General features: G+C 39.1%; 1 protein-coding gene and 1 long non-coding RNA gene across 51 annotated transcripts in view; both read left to right on the forward strand.

Moving 5' to 3' along the window:
* The window catches only part of ABI3BP (ABI family member 3 binding protein), a 151,790-nt gene that overhangs the window by 56,438 nt on the left and 70,185 nt on the right, over window positions 1-25,167 (forward strand). For 44 of the 50 annotated variants that reach the window (XM_083611404.1, XM_083611402.1, XM_083611435.1 and 41 more), the window contains exons 6-15: window positions 196-257; window positions 6,888-6,939; window positions 9,452-9,523; window positions 9,982-10,065; window positions 11,724-11,801; window positions 14,271-14,345; window positions 15,050-15,124; window positions 15,984-16,106; window positions 17,753-17,824; window positions 18,099-18,170. In XM_083611404.1, coding sequence (XP_083467530.1) covers window positions 196-257; window positions 6,888-6,939; window positions 9,452-9,523; window positions 9,982-10,065; window positions 11,724-11,801; window positions 14,271-14,345; window positions 15,050-15,124; window positions 15,984-16,106; window positions 17,753-17,824; window positions 18,099-18,170 — 765 coding nt within the window. The remainder of the gene's footprint in view (window positions 1-195; window positions 258-6,887; window positions 6,940-9,451; window positions 9,524-9,981; window positions 10,066-11,723; window positions 11,802-14,270; window positions 14,346-15,049; window positions 15,125-15,983; window positions 16,107-17,752; window positions 17,825-18,098; window positions 18,171-25,167) is intronic. The other 6 variants (XM_083611409.1, XM_083611438.1, XM_083611426.1 and 3 more) reach the window with 3 other exon arrangements.
* LOC310761679 lies at window positions 18,216-25,143 on the forward strand. The gene is made up of 2 exons (XR_014547663.1): window positions 18,216-23,223; window positions 23,995-25,143. It is a non-coding gene; the product is annotated as an uncharacterized lncRNA (long non-coding RNA).

The following is a 25,167-nucleotide window of genomic DNA, read 5'->3' on the forward strand; positions in this document are numbered from 1 at the left end:
GTATGTTTGAACTGGACAAAAAGTGGGAGCTCTATACTGTTGAGGATGTAAATAGAAGGAGAATAAATAACAGTTTGATCATTAACAGCCATAAACACTGGGGACCAACTGGAATAGATCTCCCTATGTTTGAATATTAAAAGGGGTTTTGTGTGTTGAAAAACACAGAGTAATTTTGTTGTGTTTTTCAACCAGGTAAAAACAAAGAAAATGGACAACTCCAGAATAATTACAAAATACCAAGAATCCCAACTCAGGTATGAAACTAAGCTTATTTTGGGGTCTAATACTGTATAAATGACTAATATATCAAATCTGGCAGTTCTGGGGTTTTTATTTTTTTTCCTCAACTAAAGTTATGCAAACAATATTACTACATCCTCTCAAGGAACACACAAGTACTTCTCACTTCCTCAAATCAGAAGAGTACCCTGTCCATCGCAATTTCACAGAAAACTGAATTGTCCTAGTAGCATTTTTAGGTGCAGTATATCAAATTTATACCAAATCCAGCCTTGGCAGATGAGAATTATTTTTGGAGATGGAAAAACATGGTATATAATTGCTTTACCATTGCAATTTGATACACAAATACTGTTCTCTCAAGGGGGTGGCGGCTTTTACAGTGTAGAAGGACTTTGTTTGATTCTATTTCTGCAACAAGCATGGATAACAGATATAGATTATATCAATTTCAAAGTTTTCCCCAAACACTGTTCCTGTCAAAAACATTTGAATTGTTGATAGAATCAGTGATTGGGAGTAAATTAGAAAATCAGGTTTCAACCTGATTTTACTTTGCTTTTCTGCCTAACAATGCCAGAACAGAATTGCATGGTTAGATGGAACTGATAATATCATAATCAAAATGAATTTGCCATCATTACAAATCTACTGTGTGACTTCACTTGGAATACAATGTACATTTCCAGTCACTTCACCTCAAAAAAGATATCGTAGAGCTGGAAAAGATTCACAAAAGATCAACTCAAATGATCAAAAGGCTGGAGCAATTCCCTTACAAGGAAAGATTAAATATTTGGCAGCTTTTTTGTTTAGGTAAAAAGCAAGTAAGAGGCGACACATTAAAGTGTTTAAGATTATGCATGTGTAGAGAAAGTGGATAGAGCAAAGATATTCTCCCTCACAATACTGGAATTCACAGCAGGCCCAGCACCAGTGGTTGGTGAGATCAGATCATTCAATGATGGATAGGCAAATCTCCCAACATTCTATCTCATATGTGGATTGGCTTGTTAAGAATACTGCTTATTACAATGTTCACTGTAAATATTCCATTTTCATACTAGTCTAGCAATTAACTAAATGTAAGTAATAAAGAACTAAAGAGAGTGCCATTGCATGTGGACTGAATTTCAGCTTCGTGGCTCATGTGGGAAAATGTTAAATCATTTTGGGATGTAGTTTAACTCAGAGGTTTGATCCAGAGACATATCCTATTTTTCAGTTTGTGGTTGTGCATTTTTGGAATTGGGGTACGTTTGTCTGCATGTATACAAAATGTCAAGTTTCTAAGTTGTGTGGGAAAGAATTAAAACATTCTTCATCCAGTTCTGCTCTCTTAACCTCCTTGCAAGCCAGATACAGGGTCATAAAGGTAAAGGGTAAAGGGACCCCTGACCATTAGTTCCAGTCGTGACCGACTCTGGGGTTGCGGCACTCATCTCGCTTTATTGGCCAAGGGAGCCAGCGTACAGCTTCCAGGTCATGTGGCCAGCATGACTAAGCCGCTTCTGGTGAACCAGAGCAGCGCACGGAAACGCCATTTACCTTCCCGCAGGAGCGGTACCTATTTATCTACTTGCACTTTAAGGTGCTTTCGAACCGCTAGGTTGGCAGGAGCAGGGACCGAGCAACGGGCACTCACCCCGTCGTGGGGATTCGAACCGCCGACCTTCTGATCGGCAAGTCCTAGGCTCTGTGGTTTAACCCACAGTGCCACCCGCGTCCCTATACAGGGTCATAGGAAATCTGTAAAAATTGCATGCCATCCTTTGGTCTGTTGTTTATTTTATTCTATAAGCCATGAGTATGGAAGAGGCAGAAGGAAACACTGTCAGAAGATGTATTTCACTTCTGCTTGATTCTGATGCAACAGTTTTATAATGTCAAGTTCCAAGGTGGAGTCCTTTACTTGATTCTCTGACCGAGAAGGCGGGAACTTTAGTTTCTTCTGTTTGTTTATCTACAAAGAAAAACCAGATTTTCTCAAAGATTTGTCCAGTCAAATGGAGCAGGCCTGACTTAAAAGAGATGTCTTGCATCTTTAAAATGTATATATGTTATTTTGGCCGTTTGCCAAAAAGTCAGCAAAAAAGAAAGAAAGAAAAGACTGCCAAAAACTACATGGCTACTTCCTACTCTTTTATGTTTTTGCCAAACCAGAGGAACGTGAAACATAGATGGTTAAGTGCATTAGGCATACAATCAGGAGTCAATATGTCTGGTTTCTGGCACTGCTTGTACAACTAATCTTCTCTTAGTTATGCAGTGCTCACTTCCATTAATCTCCCATTTTTCTGTCACATATAATCTTATGGCACATCAATCTCTGTCTGTATTCTGTGTAGGACAGATAGGTCTGCAGTCCCTATGCAAATGAATAAAAGAACACAAATCTTACAGCAATGTTTAGCCAGCTCTAGAATCTCAGGCCTGGGACTCTCCCCCGGCAAAACACCCTCCTGGGCCGCTCATCAGTTTGCTTTGCACCTTCCATAAGTGATTTTGCCTGGCTGGAATGTGTCCTTTGACAACGCTCCTTGCTTGTCTGAGTGGAGGATAGAGAGGATAGTGAAGAAACTCGTAGTGTTCAAAGCCAAAAATCATATTTATTGCTCCAGCTACATTTGCCTATAGCCCTTCCCTTCCCATCTCTGGCATGTGGCCCCCAGAAGGTTATCCAGAAGGGAATGTGGCTCTTGGGCTGAAAAAGGTTCCCCCGGAATTGATGTCTGGGGGGAATTTCTGAGAAATTGATGTTAATAATTGTTTAATAATTGTTTTATTACTATTATCTTTTGTTTTTTAAAAAAACAACCAACAACTTTTGGGGTGTCCTGGTTTTTACTTTTTGAAATATGGCAACCCTGTTTATGGCCATCCTTGAACAAAGGAACTTCAAAAGGAAACACCAGCATGAAACTGCTAAATTACAGTTAGGAGAAATTTGATTCAGTTTGCATTCAAACCTAAATCCATGCAACTCACACTCTGAAACAATATGAGAACTGAAACACAGCAATCCGAAAATCACACTTGAATTTTGCAGTGGAATTCTCCAACCAAACAAGATTTACGAAAATGGATATATTGGGTAACAATTGTGCAACAAAGGAAGATATTCGTGAAAATATACAAAAATGGACTATGTTGTGAAAAACCACATACAAAAACTGTGTTAGGAGAAATTCATACTCAAATGTTGAAGAATATTCATGAGGTATTCTTTTTTAAAAAAAAATCACAGAAGTGATTTATCCACATCATAGAAATGTGAAGAATTAATTTAAGATCAGAAAAATAACAAACTGAGAAAACAAAAATTGGCAGATCCTTCCATCCCTAATTAAAACTTTTCAAAGATTCTATTAATTTGGTCCTGAATATTTTTTTACTCAGCAATGCTAACTTACTGTAGTTATGTTATCACTAATTACTGCTACTGTGAAGGGTCACTCAGGAGGGTTCTTCTTGCATGAATTTAAGTTGTAATTTAATTGTCAGACTGTACTTTTTCAGTTTCATTGCCATTTAATTCCAACTTTCACTTTTTAATATGTGCCTGAGGATTACATTTTATGCATCTGATGAAGTGGATTGTAGTCATGAGAGCTTAAGTCATAATTATTTGTTACTCTTTAAGATGCCACAAGATTCTTTGCTTTTTTATATACTGTATTTTTCGTCCCATAGGACGCTCCGTCCCATAGGACGCACCTAGGTTTTTTTTTTGGGGGGGGGAATAAAGGAAAAAATGTTTTCCTTTATTTCCCCCCCAAAACCAGGTCGGGGAAACCAAGCCAGGTCAGGGAACAGCGGTATGGCGGCGCTCCACCTCCCGGCTGTCCCCCGAGCTTGTGGGGCTGGCGCTGGGGAGAAGCGCGCTTCTCCCCAGCGCCAGCCTCCAAACCAGGTCGAGGAACAGCGGGATGGCGGTGCTGCGCCTCCCCGCTGTCCCCCGAGCTTGTGGGGCTGGCTGATGTCTGCCCGGCGCGCGGGGCGCTCTGCTTCAGCGCGCCCTGCGCTCCGTGCAGCAGGCTGCTATCCGCAGCCTAGGGAGCCCTGCGGGAACTCCCGCAGGGCTCCCCAGGCTGCGGATATCTGCCCGGCGCAAGGGGCGCTCTGCTTCAGGGCGCGCCGGGCGGCAGGCTGCTATTCACAGCCTAGGGAGCCCTGCGGGAACTCCCGCAGGCTCCCCAGGCTTGCTGATAGCTTCCTGAAGCCTGGAGAGCGAGAGGGGTTGGTGCGTACCGACCCCTCTCACTCTCCAAGCTTCAGCGAAAGCCCGTATTCGCCCCATAGGACGCACACAGATTTCCCCTTCATTTTTGGAGGGGAAAAAGTGCATCCTATAGGGCGAAAAATACGGTACTTGCAGTAGTATCTTTAAGTCCTTCATTTCTCACATTTGTTCTCTGTGAAATAAAAGCTTAACAAACCTCACATCAATCAGTAAAGCTGTCAGTGTAAATTATGATATTGCATAATGTGTCCTCTCTTTGTGATAACCATGTTTGTTTAATTCTTAGATGTCTTCTGAACATCAAATCATGCTTTCATTGCACCTTATATTGTAGGTAGACTTAGTTACACAACCTGATTTATAGTCTGGGGTTGAGTCAGGTAATTCTTACAACTACAGTATCTACAGCCAGGCTGGTGCCTGTTCCCTGGGAATGCCAAAGGTCTTTTAACATTATGTCAGAATTTCCTTCCCCTTTAGGAGGAAATGAGATAAGTAAATAAAAAATAGGAGCTGCTTCCAGCCTTTTTGTTACAAAGTTCCCTAAATCAGTGTTTCCCAACCTTGGGCCTCCAGCTGTTTTTGGACTACAATTCCCATCATCCCTGACCACTGGTCTTGCTAGCTAAGGTTGATGGGAGTTGTAGTCCAAAAACAGCTGGAGGCCCAAGGTTGGGAAACACTGCCCTAAATAATATACTTAACTATCAACTGGGACTAAGAATGAAGGAAACGTTTTCACGATTGTTGAGTCTTTTGAGCAGAAACTAGGTTAACACAGATACTTAACTTCTGCTCCAACTATTGATATGTAATTATTATTATTTCTAGTGTAAATAGTTGTTTCCTATGCTTTTATCATTTTTTGAACCTGCGGTCTCATAACCTAGCTGTTTTGGCAGCGTTTTTGACAGCGTTTTCCCTTCTGCCCATATGCCTGCTGACCACAAATAATTATATTAGATTCTTGTACAATTATCACCAAGTTATGTGGCGGTTTTACTCTCATTCTGTGCTAGGGTCTAACCATTTCAGGCCTGTTTAAGATCGAATCGCAAAATCTTGATTGTTCTGTTAAAGCTGTTTTGTAATTGAACCTGCCGCACCCTTTGCGCCTCCTTCCTAAAACCAGGTGTCTCCTTGCCCACCTTTGGGGAGGCAGAGTGAGGGTGGGGTCACCAATTTTGGACCATGCATAGGGCACCATAATTCCCAAGTCTGCCACTCGGGAAAGTTAATGAAAAGTGTAACAAGTGTCATACTCCTGCTGGATCATGCCCAGTGCACTTGTTTCCAAATTATGGACAGGATCTAAAGGAGCACTTGCGTTATTCCAGATCCCTTTACCTCTTGTACCCCATAAAAAGCTGCTCCTCGAGGCCAGGAGAGGGTCTGTTTGGACTGCAATCCATATAGAATTATAGCTCTGATGATGTGATACGTTTGCCATTTTAATGTATACACATTCCCATACTGAAAAATGGACAGAATGCATGTGTTCCGTTACATTCTTACATTAGCCTTATACTCAGAGAAGATTTAAGTATTATTGCTGCTTTGAATTTTCCACATTTCTGGCATTTCTTGTACTTTCCAGACTTTCTACAGTTAAAATGTTGACTGTGGGAGCTGCCTAAAGCAGTGGCTATCCAGAAGGTCCAATAGGAGAGAGCTGAAGTTTGCCACTTCTTTAACACAGAAAGCTAGTTTTTTAAGACGATGGATCTTATTTTCCTTGTAAAGACAAAGAGATTTTTATTCCGTTGGAAAGCAATAATTATCAAATAAAAACACACTATACAATTGCCAAATCTAAAATCCAGTTTCTATCATGTCAGGTGGGATGTTTAATCTGTGTGGTTGAAACTTCAAAGCAACAATATATTCCTCTGCCTTGTCCAAATTGGGTGGTAGCATAAGGTTACCAGACGTCCCCATTTCCCAGGGATAGTCCCCGGATTTACAAATCAGTCCCCATACAAAATCCATTGAAGTTGAAAAGTGTCCCCGGATTCATTGAAAAAAATCTGGTTACCTTATGGTAGCACTTGGGTATGAAATGCACATCAAAAGTTTGTTTTCTGGTGCCCAAGCTGAACCCCTGTTTCTTTGGCTATCCACTGCATGGATAGTGCATTGGCAGATTCAGCAATCAAAAGCCATAGGTTGTCCTGCTAGGCTGTTAGCAGCCAGGACAGCACGGGTCATTTGCATTTATGAAGTTAAACATGTACTGGCTGTATAGCTGGATAAAACTGAAGCAGCAGTATTATTTTTCTATGCACTTGGAAGATATGTCCATTCTTGGGACAACTGAGCTTTAGGAAAAATTTATTTTGCCACCTCGAGAAAAAGCAAGTAACATTCGTATTTTTATAGAATGTTTTCTTTTCCTCTCCAGTTTATACCAGCAGATTCAAAAGTTCAGCTTCCTTACACAATAATCAAACAAGGTAAAGTGTATGACTTCTCATACTTGATTTCCATAGAATGGAAGACATTTCTTTATGCATGAAAATAATTGGGGTGTGTTGGGGGGAGGGTCCGTGAACAGAAAGGAATATTCTTGCCTTAAGACTGGAGGAAACATTCTCAAAACTAATCCCTTTAACCGAATTCCATTGTCACACTGAATGCAAGACTTAACTCATTCTGATCAGTTCTTATAACATGACTTCTTATCCCTGCAGAAAAGAAAAGAAAAAATCTTGGGTTAAATTAATATTTTTGGCAACAACCAAGTCCATATCCTGTTGGCAGTCTGCATTATCTCTTCTGGCTGCAAAAAAAGGGAAGATTTTGAAGATGCACACCAAACTGTCCTAGGGGCACAACCCCAGGGCAATACAGCATTTCATATGGCTAAATCCATTCCAAGAGCCCAGTTTTGTATAGGTCAGATGGAATTTTGGAACCTGGAAACATATTGTGGGACACCTAAAGTTAAACCTTGAATAGGAACAGAGTAATCTGGATTTGATTCCTTTGAGAGGACAGATTACTGGAGAATAAAAGCATTATGATATACTTCAGTTTATTTACACGTGGGACATAAGTGGAAGCAGACCTCTTAGATACTCCAACAGCAGTCACATTGCCCTACATCAGTCCCCCAAAGAGGGAGATCCAAAAGGCACTTTCCAGAACCGAAGACTGTTACCTCTTTTGGAGACCCACTCTAAAAGCTGCTTCTTTGTTTCTTTCCATGCACAGGCTTAGATCACATCAGTCTTAGCTGGGGTACCTGAAAACAACAATGTATTCCTTTGCCTTCTCAAAAATGGGAGGTATGAAGTGCACATCAAAAGCTTGTTTCTGGCACAACAGCTGAATCACTGTGTTTGTGGCTATCCAACATGTAGTCAGTGCATTGACAGCTTCAGCAGTCAGTGGCCCAAAACTGATTGCAGACTGAGGCTCATGGAGGAGCGTCCCGTTTCGCCTAATAGATTAGCCTTTACTGCCCTTCTATCCAACAACAACTTTATTGATGATCTCATGATGCTAACGTCTTTAGGAGGAAACACAAAGGCTTGGCCGTCTGTCCATTTTAAATTCCTACTCTCCTTCTCTTGGCCAGGCAGCACGTTGATCTGTGCATCATCTAATAATAATCTATGTTTCTTCTCTTCTTTTGATGTCCTGTGAAGGCCCCACAATCTGCTTGGATCCTTGTCTCTTTCAGTTAAAAAATGAAGTTATTTGTATTAAGCTCTTTACCTACCTTTCTTACTATATTGCTCCTGCCTACTAGCCAGGATGGCTATGGTCCACCTTCATGGGAGAGTACTCTTCTGCTTTCATCCTGCTTACAGGTTCTCACAGGCATCTGGTTGGCCACTATAGAAACAGTGTAGATGGCCTGATCCAGAGGGGTGTTCTTACATTCTTGGATTCCTTCTGAAAACCCCACCATCTCTGAGAATCATTTATTCCTTGTATCTTCAACCTTTTCAGACCCAGGACCAGCTTTTAACCCAAACATGTGTTTTGGGCCCCATTTCTTAATATTTTCTCATGCATTTGCATGGTGGTAGTGCTCCTGTTGTGATGGCCACACTTCTTCCTTAGTTTAATCTGTCTTCAATTCCCCTTGACCCTTTCCACTCCTGTCAGCCATCTACTCTGTGGTTATTCCACTACCACATCAGCAACCTGTCTCTTCTCTCTTTCCACACTTCCTTTGAATACACCACCATTTCCCCCATTCTTATGACCCCCCCTTCAATCAGTTAGAGGGGAATAATGGATGGAGTTAATGAGGTTCTATCTGCATTTATCTCAAAACACCTGACATATGGTGGTGTTTTATGGAATATCTCCCCCCAGAGAGGTTCACCTGGCATCTTTGCTGCCTTTTCATTATGAGCCATTGGTACTTCACTTGTACACCAAGTTTCCAATTGCTGGTTTATGTGCTGGTTTTAATTGTTTACATTTTTTTAGCTGCTATGTTTTATGTTGATTTTAGCTGAAGTCTTTCTCTGGACTTTTTTTGCTTTGGTGATTTATTTTGTTTTGGTTTCTGTATTTTTTATTTGTGAATTGTATTTTATTTATGTTAATTGCCCTGATAATTGTGGTTGGATCGGTGACATGCAAATGTAATAAATGAGCAAATTTATGCTGCCTTGACTTCCTCTCTTCCAACTCTTATTTTGATCCCTGCAACCTGGCGTCTGCCTTTTTCTCTCTCCACTGAAACTACTTTCATTAAAATCCCCTGTGGTTTCCTTATTGCCTAATCAAATGGACTCTATTCTTCTCATTGCTGACATTTAGATCTGTCTCTTTACTTACTTAACTTGATGGTATTGTATTAATTAACTTACTGAACTTACTGAAATTTTGCATATTGTCACAAGTACTGATCATGTGTGTGAGAGAATTTGATTTGTAATTTAGCAGCAACTTAGAGACAATGTAGATAATGAGAATTGTTGCATTCCATTCTTGTTTTCACAGTACTTCAAAATGTCACACATCGGGCACAATCTAAAATCCCAGAGAAGGCTCCATTAGCAGGACCAATACTAGGTGACTAAGATGTCCATTATTCCAGATAGGTGCACCAGGGTTCACCTTCAACCCTTATCTTTTAGAGTTTTCTCTTTTCTTATAGTTATTTGCTTTGCATCTTTCTTACTACTACTGTATCTGAGCAGAGAGAGATAAGGTATATTCTTAAAACTGCTGGTAGCTACATTGTTGTTATCATTCTTTAAGAGTAAAGTGGGGACAACCCTTTACTTGTCTCCAGCAAGTAAGTAAAAAATGTTTTCCATAAAGGTAAAATGCTTGCATGGGAACTTGGTTAGGGCTGTTAAGGAGGTTGTAGTACTTACAATATGAAACTAGTACCTTCGTCGTGATTATATCTTCTTTCCCTACTGCTCTCTCTCCACACCACTAACACTTTATATTAGTTTTTATTCAAAAACATCAATTTTTAAAAAGTACTCCTGAATGAACAACTCCTTTACCTTCCTGTGTAGTGCACCTTATTGTACCAGATTTCAATGGAACACGACAGAAACTGCCATCACTGGATATCTCTGAAAGACCAGAGAAAAAACCGGGTAAGCAGAAACAAGTAGCTGGATTTGGGAAGCATGTAAATCAGGTCTGCCCAGCTTCTGACGTTTCAAGATGGCGAGACATCCATGTTTGGAAATTGAGTGGGAATGTTTCACCACTGTGGGTCTTCCTCCATTGGTCACTGGTAGCCTTGTGTTACCAAGTATTTGAAAGTGCCTAGGGGGCAACTGGAGCTGATCCCTGCTGAAAGTGGAATTTGCAGCTGGCACTGATTTGGCAAACCAGACAGGGATTGGCCGCGCTCAGGAGTTCCGGATCCGGAATCACCAAATGGAGCTGTTCCCTGCCTAAAGCAAAGTTCATAGCTGGCACCAATGAGCTGATCAAAGGTGGCTGCAAAGGGGTGTACAAATCTTTAAAAAGGTAAATAAATTGGAAAGTTTAAAATATAAATCTCTTTTTACAAAATAAAATTGTCTAAAATACATGAATGGTCTAAATATATGTTGTCCTGTTTAGGACCGTTTATCAAAAAGTCTTCCCCCAAAACTCTTCTTTTTCAGGTAAACCCACTTGACCTGCAAGATCAAAAGCTTAGTAGATGACAGACTGTCTTAACTAGGAGGAAAACAGACTAGGCAAAAAAAGCACCATTCAGAGATTTTACTCATCAAAGATGAGGAATACCGAACATAAATGGTATCACGATGCCTCACACTTAAAATAATCCCTTGATGGCGCATCACATTTGCCAGTTAAAATAACTAAGTCAATAGATTCAAAATGTTTGGAAAGACCATGGAAGCTTAGGTGAACATACCCTTTATTTAGTCAAATTTGTCTAAAAGATTTTACGGAGATGGAATATATTACAAGACAACATTGTTGGGGCTCCACATATATATTGCAGCAGAGTACAGAAATAAACAGTCTGCTAAGAATGCTGTTTGAAGGAATAAATAAACAAGGTTTATTACTCCTACATTCTGAGTAGAAGCTTACATGTGGAGTTATGAGGTTAAACACCAACTGACTAGGAGAAGAAGCAGGAAGGAACTAAATGTCTGAGAAACATACAGAAATATCTTTTGGTGTGAAAAGACTTACAGAAAAATAAGGGTGAATCCCGGTGATTAATTGACTCTACAGGGTTCTTGAGTTTGTTGTGGTTTTCTGAAAATCAGTAACGTGTTTTTTAAAAAATGACAGTATTTGGGAAGACCATCTTCTGTTCAGGCTTCAAAGTTGATGAGACACTGAATTGCCATTTAATGAGAAAATTCAAAATAATAATTTGCAGATGAAGTTCAGTATCCTGAAATTTGTGGTTGTGGTATTCTAACTTCGTTTGCTAATGCTTGCCTTCTGAAAAATTGAAAATTAGTGGTTTTGAATTTTTCCTTTACTCACTTGTGCATGTACCGAGGTCCATCAGACTAGCTAATGTGAAACACTATTATGATGTGGTCTGGTTTGGAAGGGGTGTTCAACTGTCTCCCATTTTGAGACCACTGGCGACATCAGGGATGTTAGTGTTTATGGTAGTCATGCTGGGTCAATTATTATTAAGAAAAGCAGAACAATGAGAAGTTAGGAAATTTACTTTCCAAAAATTTAGATCCTTTGCTTCTTGTCACAATCTCTGTAGTTGTAATGGATAATATATGTGTTTACTAAATCCTACATTTTCTTTAAAAAGCTAAGAATGAAACCCAGGAATGGCCTGCGGAATCCAAGACACCAGAAGTACAAGAAATCTCTCCCCAATCCCAGCCCGGTGATTATTTTTTTCTGTTTATTTCTATTGTTTATTTTATTTTAATTAGATTGTGTGCTCAATTAACAATTCATTCATTTATTTAGACCACATTAATAAAATACTACATAAAACTGAGCTTACATCAGTTAGGCAAAATGTATTGAAGTATTCTCATTTTCCTGCATGTTAACTATTTCCCTCAGCATCTCTACACAGTGGTACTTCAGGTTACATACGCTTCAGGTTACATACGCTTCAGATTACAGACTCTGCTAACCCAGATATAGTACCTCGGGTTAATAACTTTGCTTCAGGATAAGAACAGAAATCGTGCTCCGGCGGCGCAGCAGCAGCAGGAGGCCCCATTAGCTGAACTGGTGCTTCAGGTTAAGAACAGTTTCAGGTTAAGAACGGACCTCCGGAACGAATTAAGTACTTAACCCGAGGTACCACTGTACAGCCATATTCTTTTTATATGAGTTAAAAACTTCAAAAATTTTCTGATTTGGAAGCTCATTTAATATTCTGTTGGTGTGTTGTGCTTATTAAACCTTTACAGAGGTCAACTGCACTCCCATCTAATACTTTTACACTTCTGTATACTGAACAAACTGTTACAGATGGAACAGCCTGCTTGATACCTGAGGTGCCTTTAGTTAGGATAGTGTTTAAATGAGTCATACCCAGCAATCAGGGACATGCTCTGGCACTTGTCCAGTTTAATGCTTTCTGTTGCATTATAGCAAGCTGTTTTGGGGGGGTTCATTTTGGCCTGTGATATTTTGGCTGCAACCCAATGTGCACATATTTAAGGGCAGGGCCGTCTTTAGCATATGCACTGCTGGGGTGCAAAGAGGGGAGGGCGGGAACCCAAAGTTGTTGACTTTTTTTTAGGGGGAGTGAACTCAAAGTTGAGATTCTTTGGGGAGGGGGGAACCCAAAGTTGTTGACCTTTTTTAGGGGGGAAATCGCTCACCTGTAACAACAACGCAGTGGACCCAAACTGCTTTTGTTTCCCGACTCGTCGGGAATATTTGATGCTACAGAGGAACAGAACGACGGAGGAGGGGGCCGGGGACTTTTGCTCCATTGTTTTTCACTGCCGCCGATCGAGAGGGACCGGTATACAGTAGGTGTACATTTGCCCCCCCCCCCGAATTTGGCACCCAGGTGCCCCACCCCCCTTGCACCCCCGGGTAAAGATGGCCCTGTTTAAGGGGAACTACCACGGAAGCCAAAGAGATATGCATAGGATTGCACTGCTAGTTGTTTCAGTAACATGGAAGAGGCAAACTATGAAGCAGAAGACGATGGCTGTCTTTTAGAACACTGGTTTTAAAAAGGGGTATACAGGGAAATTGGACACATTAATCAGACATCTACAGCTTGTGGCTGGATTTTAGATCCAACATTGCCATTGGTTATGTAAATAACATCCAATAACTTGGTAGTGCCGCTACCAGCTGCTGAACCAGCTATATCCCTTCTTGGAGATGGAAAGGTGGCCTGGATGCACTGTTCTATCTTTTCTGCAGAGTCTTAGGTAGCCACTACAATTATCCAGATATTTTTTCATGCATGATCTTTAAGGGGAAATTGAGTGAATGGTTTTCAATCACAAGCTGAAAAAACTATTTCATGGAGTTTCAGTGACCGTACATTTCTGGTGAAATACTGTATACAGTGGTACCTCAGGTTAAGTACTTAATTCATTCCAGAGGTCCGTTCTTAACCTGAAACTATTCTTAGCCTGAATTCTCACCACTTTAGCTAATGGGACCTCCTGCTGCCGCCGCACCGCCAGAGCATGATTTCTGTTCTCATCCTGAAGCAAAGTTCTTAACCCAAGGTACTAGAGGAGTATGTAACCTGAAGCATATGGAACCCGAGGTACCACTGTATGTGCTTTTATGCTCAGTGTAATATTCGGTTCACTATCAAGTTTTTAAACTTATATGAAAATGATGTTGGTGTCCTTTCATTAGCAGAACATTTTCATCCTTATTTGTTTTTCAAAACACAATAAATGTACTTTTCCATTATTTGATCCCTTCCATGCTCCGTTTATCACTTTTCTCTTTATAATACAGCTTGTATTTATTCACGCTTTCTGATATTTCTTCACTCCTCTAACTTGGTCTCTTAAATTACTCAAACCACCAATGGATTGTTCCCTTGCATAAATCCAGAATGATCACTGGAACGGTTTCTATTTGACTTGCATGACAGTGGGACTGGCTATTGTTAGCTACACCCTTGCCTATTTACATGGAGAAATTACTTTGAAAGAAAGCACAATATACTGTGTTTTATAAATAGTTGCACATGCCCTTCCTTGATTGAATGATCAAAGGATTTTAAATGTCTAACAATGACCTTATATTCTGAAATGAGGTTTCTTTTGTTACATGCTGCTTGACCTAATTCAATTATACTTGGATATCCTACCATACACTAAGAATTATGCTAACTTTTTAAATCTTGCAGCTATGACTGAACTAGACTGGGGAAGCAGCAAACCTACAGCTGCGAGTGCCTCAGAAGAAACAAAGAGCTCTCCAGGTAAAGTACAACCTTCCTGTGCTGCAAGTACTATTTAGTGAGAGACCCCCTGCAGAGATTTAAAATCACAAAACATTAAGCAAAGTAAAGCGTGAAGCTATAGGCTGTTAGATCTTTTAAATGTTCCCTTCTAAGTTTCTTTCAAAACTCCCCACTTCCCCTTTGCAGAGGAAGAGACTACATGTTTGGTAAGTTAAAAATGGTTTACTTACAAACTCTTCAAAGGTCAGATCCATGGGCTTTTCCATACAGCAGCAAAAAACAGAGGACAGTACAACTTACTTTCAAAAAGTGGTAAGAGTTTCTATATTTTTTGTATAGCAACACAAAGATGGCTTGTGGAAGCCTTGCTAAGTCTAAACTTAGAGCATCCATCTTAGATATCCTTACTGGTCAGTTTCATATGATGGAAGTAGGAAAAAAAGAATAATTTGGTAACATTTCCTCCCAAGGTGAGGGAATATGACCTTGCTAAGCCTGGTAGGACAACTTACTCTCTGGTCCTAACAACTTCAAGCATTAATTACAGTTGAGCATGTTGGTTATATGAGGCTACATATACCCCACATGCTCAATGTGACCAACTTTTGATAACAGCGCTTTAGGAACATTATGGTAGAATTGCAACTGCTGTGCTAACAGAATGTGGTATCCTCTTTCCAATAAAGAAATAATATTAACCCTTTTCTCTTTCTTTTTTAAAGCTCATTCTGAAAGTGAACCAGAATCCTCAAAACTTAATAAAACTCCTTTGGCTAAATTGCCACTTGACACACTGGGTAAATACTTTGTTTATGGCATTTCCATTGCAGACCTAGGGCTACTGAAGGCTACCTCTGATATGTGTGGGTGCATACATATGAAACAGAATCAACTGCTACATAATAGATAAGCAAGTAGTTACTGCCATGCAGGGGAATGCAATCAGTCTTGCATCAGCTTCCTGTATTTTTGGAGCATTCTTGAAATATAGTTGTGATCCTATACCTGTTTGCTCAATATTGAATTTAGTGTGACTTAAAGCTAAGGAAGCATGCATAAGATTGTGGTCTCTGTTGCTTTTTAGTGTCTTTTTCAGTGTTTCTTTCAGTGATTTTTGAAAACATGCTTGCTAGCTGGGAGAGATATTTAATGTCTTTTTGTATTGTCAACTAAAAAAATCAATTTTTCTTTAGCAAAATACATTATGGCTATTCAAGCAGTGAGACAAAAGATGCTTCTGGGTGACCTGTTTGTTGAGCCTTTAACCTGATTATGTTTGCACAAAGTTTGCAGACAATGTTGGCTATTTATTGAGTATTTGTTGTGATTTGTTCGCAGGGTAATTATACAATGTTGCATCAAGCAATCATTATCCTTCACTTCCCTTGTCACTAGCAGTCTGGTTTATTTTATTTTTATTTTTTGAGGAGGGGAGCAGGTTTGTTACACAAGAGTACAAAATCAGCTTTAATTGTGCAACCTGAATCTGCAGGTATGTGGCTGAATACCACCCAAAGATAGTGGGAGTCTGGAAGCTCCATTGAAAACAAAATATTATCTTTGTGAAGTTGTCTTCATCACCCTGTCCTGCTTTGCATAATGTGGCCATAGTGTCCTGAATGTCTAAAGAAAGGATGTTAACTCTCTCTTTTTTAGCTCACACTGAAAGGGAAGTGGAGTCTTCAAAACCTTTGGTTGAATTGCCACTTGACACACAGGATAAATACTCTGTACATAGTATTTCTGCTGCAGACACAGGGCTGTTGAAGGCTACCTCTGGTATGTGTAGGTGCATATATGTTAAAGAGAAACAATTTTATTGTATTACTGAAGTCATGACTGTCGTATAATAAGCAAGTAATCACTGCAATGTGGTGGTGGGGAGTGTATGGACATCAATAAGTAAACCTGTTTCAGTTAAAGCTGATCATCACAACTTTACAAAGCCTGCAAAGCACCTTTCTCATTCATTATTTTAAAGATAATTGTTCTAGTTAAATAAGATGAGTATATAAAGAAGAATATATTTTGATGAAATTAAATGTGAAGCATAATGGAGAGTTGGGAATCTTATGAACGGGTGGCCTTTGAGAAATTAATTCAAAGCTATTATTACTGAATGGAAAGGAAAGCTTTGGGTATCAAAGTGAATCTATGGTTCCTTACATCATTGATGTCAGACAATAAAAATAGGCTCATATAATATATATTGCTAGCACTTGTTTAAAATTGTAAGGAATTATACTGAGCATAGACAGAAAAGGATTTAAAGTCAAACCCACGGGTTTTTTATTGCTCACAATAGGAAATAAAGTAATCTCCAATAAAATTATGCCACTCTAAAGACAGAATTGGCAAAATTTATACATAACAGTTGGATTCCATGTATATTAGCCTTTAATATTACAAAAAGATCCAGCAACATTTTACTTGCAAGTCTGTCTATATGAGCTATTCTACAGGCAATGATCTGAATTTATCTGCTAATTTTCCTTTTGTTTATCTATACTACTTTTTATCACAAAAATAATATTATAGAAACCTTTTTATTTTATGGTTGACTTAATAGAGTATTAAATTAAGCCAGAGGGAGAGGGAGAATACTGTGAACCATAAATACCATGCAGATCACAAAGGTTCACTCATAAAGAAAAAGAAAAAATCATAAAGAACCAAAAATAACGTTTAGGACAATTATGTGTTAATTATTAAGAAAAGGTTTCTGGAATCATTAGAAAATGTCTTAGGCATAAGCCATAGAGTACATCTATAGGTTTATAGATACATATGAAAATAATCACAAATAACCAGATAATTAACTTCCAAAATGTGTGTGTGTTGTTATTATATTTATAATAAAAGATAATGGTTTGGGTATATATTATCGCAATCGTTCTCACATGCCACATCATCTTCACCCTGTGGCAGGTTTAGGGAAGTTTGTAATGTTTAATGTTTTGTCACTTTATTATTGTTATTATTATTAACATTCTGTTGGGAGTTGCCCAGAGTGGCTGGGGAAACCCAGCCAGATGGGCGGGGTATAAATAATAAATTATTAGTATTACTATTGGCACTTTCAGCTATTTTGAATTAAAACCTCAGTTATGATTCATACCTGTGTGATCACTCCTGTATTTGGCTCAGTCTTTGTAAATTTGCTTCTTGTAATTTGGTCAGTCTATATGTGCAACTAGCTCAGGCCTGTTTTGTCTTGCTGTTTGGTATTGATTCAGTGGAGCTTAGCAAACAAAATAGTTGCTTACCACAGCCTAATCAAGTGAGGTTGTTCACCATCACCGAAACATAGAGATTAATAAGATTTTCTGTCTGTCTGTTACACCAAATTATGAAGTAGTAAGTATTTATTTTCAGTATTTTGAATACTGATACATTGGGCTTCTTTTTCTTTTTCCAACTTCTAGCTCCACACGAGGTGCCAGAAATTCCTAAAACTAAAACACCTCACACACTTCAAATGCCCACGGAAACATTGGGTAATGGCAAACTTTTTAAATACAACTAACAATCATTTTAACTTCACTTCTTTAATATTTCATTTAAAAGCTATATTGCAATGGTAATGTTTTCTTTGGTTCTGTACATGATGGATTATGATGCAACCAATTTCCACTTCTTTCAATTATCTTTCTGTAATTTGCAAAATTATGTCCCCAGAACGCCCTGTATGATAATGGGGTCTTACAGACTTGTAAGGTGAATTTTGCACCGATGCTCTATATAAAGGTTTGGCCATTTCTTTCACTATAGCTTCAAGTGAAATGCAGCCAGTTCCTTCAGCACCCCAGCCACCTGCTCCAAAAGCCACACCAACAAGGCTGGGTAATTATTATTATTTTTCTCCTACGTTGCCTTTTTCAGGACAGGTGTTATTTGAATAGTTTGGTACTCCGGACAAAAATAAATAAGTAAGTAAAATGCAACAATAAGCCTAAATCTCTCAAGTTTATATGCACATAAGGAAAAGTAATATGGGGAGACCACATAAATGTTGGTGCCCATAATCATAAGCACATTCAGCTGAGCAGCACTTCCATAGTATTTCCACATTGTGGGTAATGCAGAGGAAGAGGACAAGATTTCAGTAGGCTCAAACAGGATTTCTGGGCAATTTGTGGCAGCTCAGCTGGCAGCGTCAAACAAGCTGTCCAGACGAGATACTACATTAGCTCCACATCTTTGCCCTTAAGTACAAAATTGCCAGTGCAGGAGGAGCAATCTGGATTAGGATTTTAGCATGGAGGGGGTAAGTGAGCTTTAATTTCCCCCCTCTGATATGACCCTGATGCAGATTGGTGGCCCCACACTATCAATTTGCATAGGGGGGAAATTATATACATAGGCACAAATTTAGAAGGGAAAAAAATCTAGAATTTAAATAGTAATACAATAAATCTCACCTTAACGAAGAAGACATTAGATGACTTGTTTGTCAGTCTGCTGACCAGCAAACTGCTGATGGGCATTGTCAAGACTTTTGCTCTCCCTTTTTATAATTACTTATCTTTGAACCAGATTTGGACTGGACAACCCTCATATAGAGCGTTCCTCGAAACAGAGGGTTGTCCTCTGGCAGTCCTTCCAACAGAGGACCGTCCTCTGTAAAGTAGAACACATGGCTACCCTATTAAACCAACAGTTATTATCTGCCTGCAAGCTGCTTTGGTGGAAAGAGCTGTAGGTCTTTGAGACACCTTGTCCCTTACATATTGAACTGGCAAGAAAGAAGCCATCAGGATGCTATTGTTGCTGTCATAAAAGTCCCGTTGAGGTATTAGGAACTCCCTTTTATCTTAGAAGGGAAAACAGTATGTTTGCAGAACATGCTGAAGAGGATCTTAGTGCCCAAGACACAGTTTCAAATAATGTGATTGAGCATGGGCCAAACGACACATCATGCAATCACATGTTTTAACAGTGCGTGTATTGTTTTTATGGTAAATAAGAGCCACTGGAGAGACCAGTCATAATCAAAACCTTTCCTCCTACACCTACCCCACAAAGTTGTACTTTAACATTGGAGGGAAACTCCCGTTGGTGCCAGTGGCCAATGGTGGGAGCCAGCACATCTGGGTGGGTGTGTTCTGTCAGCACTCCTGAACTGTTTGTGAACTGCTAGTCTGGCACTTGCATGGAGGCAAGCTGGATTCCATGCCCTTTTTACATCCCAAAGAGGTGATCACCATTGTCAAATTGGACATGCCAACAATCTGGCAAATCCTTGATTGGGATCTCCTAGTCCTTCCGGCTTATAGAAGTTATGGCTTATTTTGATTGCAGATTTTTTGTATGTTCAAGTTTCCAAGGCACGCTTTACTCTTAATGTGGATATTGATCACATAACAAGAACAATCACCTTCATAATTTAATTTTTCTTTTCTTAAATTAATTTACTTGAGTCTGAGATCCACAAATTCCTTCATAATATCAGAAGTCAGTCCATCAGGTTTTACTATTTACCTGGCATTTTAGTTACTATTTCAAGCACACTTTCTTGGAAGGCTTCATTGAAATTTTCCCTGGATTTCCTCTGCAGTATTTAAAGTATACCGGAGGGAGACATTTCTTTTCATTTAGAAACACTCTGGGTGGCCAATTTATGGTGAGGTTTAAGTTTCTGAAAAGATGCCTTTGTTAAGATGGTTGTTATATTTTGCACAGAACTCTGATAGCTCTTCATTTATGCAAAAAGGGAAAACCTAGTTCCTTTAGCCAAGAGCTATGAATCATGCAACTTTTTCCTTGTAAAATCTCCAAGGTTGCTTGTGTACTTTCTGTTGGCAATGAACCATTTATCCAAGTTTGCCATATTTGCAAACAAATCCTTTAATTCAATTGACATAAATTAATTTGGTTTGCGGATGGTGGGCATTTTCTGTATAATGCATGCAACATTATACAGAATTCTCCCTTCCATATGTTTTTAGAATTTCTTCTAAAAAAAATTAAGATTTTTTAAATCACTTTTCCCTCTAAAAATAACAAAGTAGACATCACCCTAAAATTATATGGAAAAGGGTTCCTATTTCATGTAGTGTACATGACTTGTCCCCATAATTTTTTCCTTGTTGGTCATCCTATTGATGAAATTATAATGTTGGAAGGACTCACACTCATGTCTGCTCATGAGACAAGCAAATATATGTTTCTCTAACTCTGGCTTATGTCTAGACATGAGTGTCTGTCCTAATACAGATTTAATCATGGGAGTAACTTGTAGCTTATTCCCAGGAGTGAAACTGGTAATATCAGATGTGACCTAAAGTCTATTCTTGATGTTTCTTGGACGTGACCCCTCAGCACAGGGGCTCCCATTCGCTTCTATGAGGAGCAGCGATTTTTTCTGGATGTACTCAAGAGTACACAGTACCAGCACCATTTTTTTCTAGAAAAAAACAATGGTTAAAGTTGTGGTGCTTAACTGTAACAACTTTATGGTGAGTACCAGCACATTTTTTCTAGAATAAAAGGACTGATGAGGAGGGAAATGCTCAGCACAGTATATGAAGTAGGAAATATGAACTCCGAAAGTTAGTGAAGCAGATCGTGAGTTTATGTGGTGGACTGTTTAGCTTTTTATACCACAGAATTCAGATTGGAGATACATTTTTAAATATCTTGCAGTCCCTTGTCAAAATGTGTTCTTAAACTTTCTTTGCTTTCTTTATGGAACATATTATGAAATTTCCTATTAATTCATCTGTTCCAGGACACATAGAGAACACACGTATTGTGTGACTCTAACATGGCACATGGTTTTCTGATTTTCAATATCTCCATTGTCTGGTCTTTGTGAACAGCTTTCTGTTTTCCTAAAAAGCAAAAAACAAACAAACCCCTGACCATTGCAGTTTCCTGATTGCTCAGAACCTAGCCTCCTGGCACTAATTAATTTTGTACCGACGTGTTGTCCTGAGCAGGCATTCAATTCATGTTGCATGTAAAAGTGCACCTACAAAATTCACACTTTCCAAAACAACACGCAAACTGAAACACAGCCATCTTTCAAAATTTGCACTCCTCCAAATTTTGCAGTGCAGTTCTCCAGCCAAATAACATTTACAAAAATGCACGTACATCAAGCCTGTAATGTATATGCATTTAACTTGCACATTCAACTTTACATCTCGGGACAAAACCAATGAAAATATTTCAATAAAACAGCAATACCAAAAAAGAGAGAGAGAGAAATATGGTTAATCAACCATGTGAACACTGAGATTAAACCAGAAGGTGTTTGGATAGGCAAACTAGTAGAGGATTCTTCTAATTCAGAGGACAATGTGAAATCAAGGCCTATAACTGTGTGCATGGCAAAGAAGAGAGGTAAAATTTCATAGGTACAGGCACAGCATTAAAGGAATAGTAGGTCAAGGATTCTGCATGGAAGCAGGAGCAATAGCTGGAAGCACTGGAAACTGGGTTAGGTGTGACGGAGATTCTGGAAGAAAGAATAGACACCATTTCTGAGCTGCCTTAGTCAACATTGTTATTTTGATTTCCTTGATGCCAAAAATGTGTCTAAGGACCTCAGAAGGCATGGTCTAAATTTTCTTTTGGCTTTGTGGTAAAATACAGATACAGAGCCTGAGAGTGACCACAGACTGTATTTGATAATTGCAGCCTGCTCGTTCTAATGGGTCATTATCCTTTAATTCAATTTTATATGCTGAAATTTGTTTTCATAGTGAATTACATCTGAATGAAAAGTTAAAACATCCCAATGGTTTGGGTGGAGAGTTGTTTTTTGTCAGTAGGCAATGTTTGTAGCTTGATACAAGAAAATTGGTTCCCTTTCCACATCAGCTAGTATGCTGATGAAGTCCTGGGCATGAATTAGTTGAGATTCCTGCATAGCAGCGGGCTGGACTAAATGACATTAGGGATTCCTTCCAGTTCTACAGTTCTATTACCTCCATGTGGTAGATTGCCCTTAAATACTCACCAGTTATTAGTGGTGGTTGTTTTCCCTTTTTACCTCTGACTTCATAAATGAGAGTTATTTATAGGATATCTTCTCCTGTCTTGAACATTATTTATTCCATTAATACCGTACTTCCCTACACTTGTCCTCAGAGTGAACCTCTTCTTGGCTTTGTGGTATAAAGGGCTTTTTTGTTGTCCTCTGATTTTTGTGGGTGGTTTTAAAGCCTAAGGCTTGCGGTGTTGATTGTAATAAGGCCAGCCAACCGCTACAAAAACATCTGCATGAAACGAAAAGGAGGAGTAACTTTTCCGCATGGAAAGTATGCAAAACCATATATAGCATAAATGTTTTTAACAACTAAATACTAGGAAATGATAGGAGAAAAATGTATTGATACATGGTAGGAGGCCTGCCCCATGGGAAAGTGAAGGACTTGAAAAAAGGAAAACACAATGCATTTTCATTCAAAAAATGCTGAATTGCTTCTTCAGAGTTGAAATGTGACACAGCAGTGTAAGATAGTGTGAGATGCAATTAGTGCCTTTTATTGCTTTAATGTTAGGTGTATCAATAACCACATCACTGACTCAGTCACCATAAGACTATGGAGGTGTGTATCATAAGCAAACACAACCATTGGGGGGTAATCTTGGGGGGAAGCACTTGGTTAGATTTTTTGGTTGTTGCTGTTTTAATCCTGTAAAAGGCATTGGGCCACAACATTGGGTGTCCAGTCCTTCCCCATATAGGCACAGTGCACCTAGATGAAAGGTCCCCCTTAGGGCTCAGTTCAGGTATTTATGTTCCCCTGTTCTCAGCACAGAATAGCCTGGAGAACAGGTAGTCTGTGCAAACCTGCTGCACCCCATCCAGCTCTTCCCCACCATTCCAGATTGTGCATAATTCGAATGCTAGATGGGGCTAAGAGAGGATGGGAACAGAAAAACTGTGGAAAGAGAACATAAGATTCACGGCTTGTACGTTACTGAAAGAGAATGTGATGAAAATGTTTTATAGATGGTATATGACACCTGTAAAATTAGCAAAGATGTATAAGGTTGATAACAAATGTTGGAAATGCAAAGAAAAAGAAGGGACGTTCTTCCACCAATGGTGGGAATGTAAGAAGGTGAGAAGCTTTTGGGAACTGATATATAATGAGTTGAAAAAAATGTTAAGATACACTTTTGTGAAAAAACCCGAAGCTTTTCTTTTAGGGATAGTAGGAAAGGACATAAGAAGGAAGGACTGCAAGCTTTTCCAATATGCAGTAACGGCAGCCAGAATTGTGTTGGCCCAGAAGTGGAAACAAGAAGAGATACCGACAGTAGAAGAATGGAGACTAAAATTGACAGACTATGCAGAACTGGATAAACTAACTGGGAAAATTAGATATAGTAAAGATCAAAAGTTTATTGAGGACTGGGAAAAATTTGTGGACTATCTGAAAAATACATGTGGTATTAACACAACACTAGCAGGATTTCAAGAGGCACTGTAAAAAATAAATAAGTATTGTTTATTAGAAATATTAGGAATAAGGAGGAATACTGGCAATACGAAAAAAGGGAATGTGTACGAAAGGTATAAATATGGATGATTGTCAGAGACGCGGAAGGAAGTCCAAAACAGCTATGATTTGTTATATTCGGGATGAAATGTATAATTTGATGAAAACTAATAAAATTTATTTAAAAAAAAAAGAGAGGATGGGAACAGACATGCACACGCCACACAAACACATACCCTAGAAGCACATTGTGGCTGGAATCCAAAGCCCTGCACAATGAGTTCCATGTCCGCATGGAAGCTTCGAACTTGTTTTTCTAGTACAGCAATTCCCCCTGCCAAATGGCAATCTGGTTTTTGAAAGTGAAGGAGCTGCTATTCCCTACAGAGATCTGCTATTCGTTTTTTAAAAAAGGTTAAAATTTCCACTGGGCACCTCAAACCCCTTTGGCATGCCTAACACCCTGTATGTTTACTTGCTAGTTGAATAGTGCAAAATGTAATTCTAATATGTAGCTCATGTATAGAATATTCTATCCAAAGGTGAAACTCACCTGTCCCTTTGCATCACTTGCTAGTAGGCAATAGGGCACTATGTAGGTTTGTACAGATGATTTTTCTATTTTACTGTAGTTGACAGATAGGGTCTAGGGACTTCTGTAACTCCTACTTAGTGCCTTCTCCTACCTGCCATTTGCAGGGCAACATAGCACAGGTACCATGTAAATTGATTTCCACAAGGGAAAGCAAAGTGGATCTGATGTTGTTCTCCTGAAATTAATATGTATTTTAAATATAAATATTCAGCAAAAGATACTGACCTCAACATGTTTGTGAAACCTTTAAAATATCCTATGTGTCCATGTCTGAAGAAGAAGAAAAATATTGGATTCCCCTTTTCTGTTTGCGAGAGATGAGTGTAGTTTTTCAAAAGAAAAGGTATTCTCCTTTGAGAGCCAGTGTGGTGTAGTGGTTAAGAGCGGTAGATTCATAATCTGGGGAACCAGGTTCGCGTCTCCGCTCCTCCACATGCAGCTGCTGGGCAACCTTGGGCTAGTCACACTTCTCTGAAGTCTCTCAGCCCCGCTCTCCTCACAGAGTGTTTGTTGTGGGGGAGGAAGGGAAAGGAGAATGTTAGCCGCTTTGAGACTCCTTCGGGTAGTGATAAAGCAGGATATCAAATCCAAACTCTTCTTCCCCTTAGTTTAAGATCCTCAAAGACATCTTCATTAAGATATTGTCATTTTTGAATGCTTTTAAACTTTATTAGTTAAAAAACAACCAAATCAAAAGCTTTTTCCAAAAAAATACTCTTATTATTGATACTAGTTATATACAAGCCACCTCAGAAAATAAAAATTAGATTTAAAAGAAATCATAATT

The sequence above is a fragment of the Podarcis filfolensis genome (assembly GCF_964270895.1).
Source record: "Podarcis filfolensis genome assembly, chromosome: 4".
Lineage (NCBI taxonomy): Eukaryota > Metazoa > Chordata > Lepidosauria > Squamata > Lacertidae > Podarcis > Podarcis filfolensis.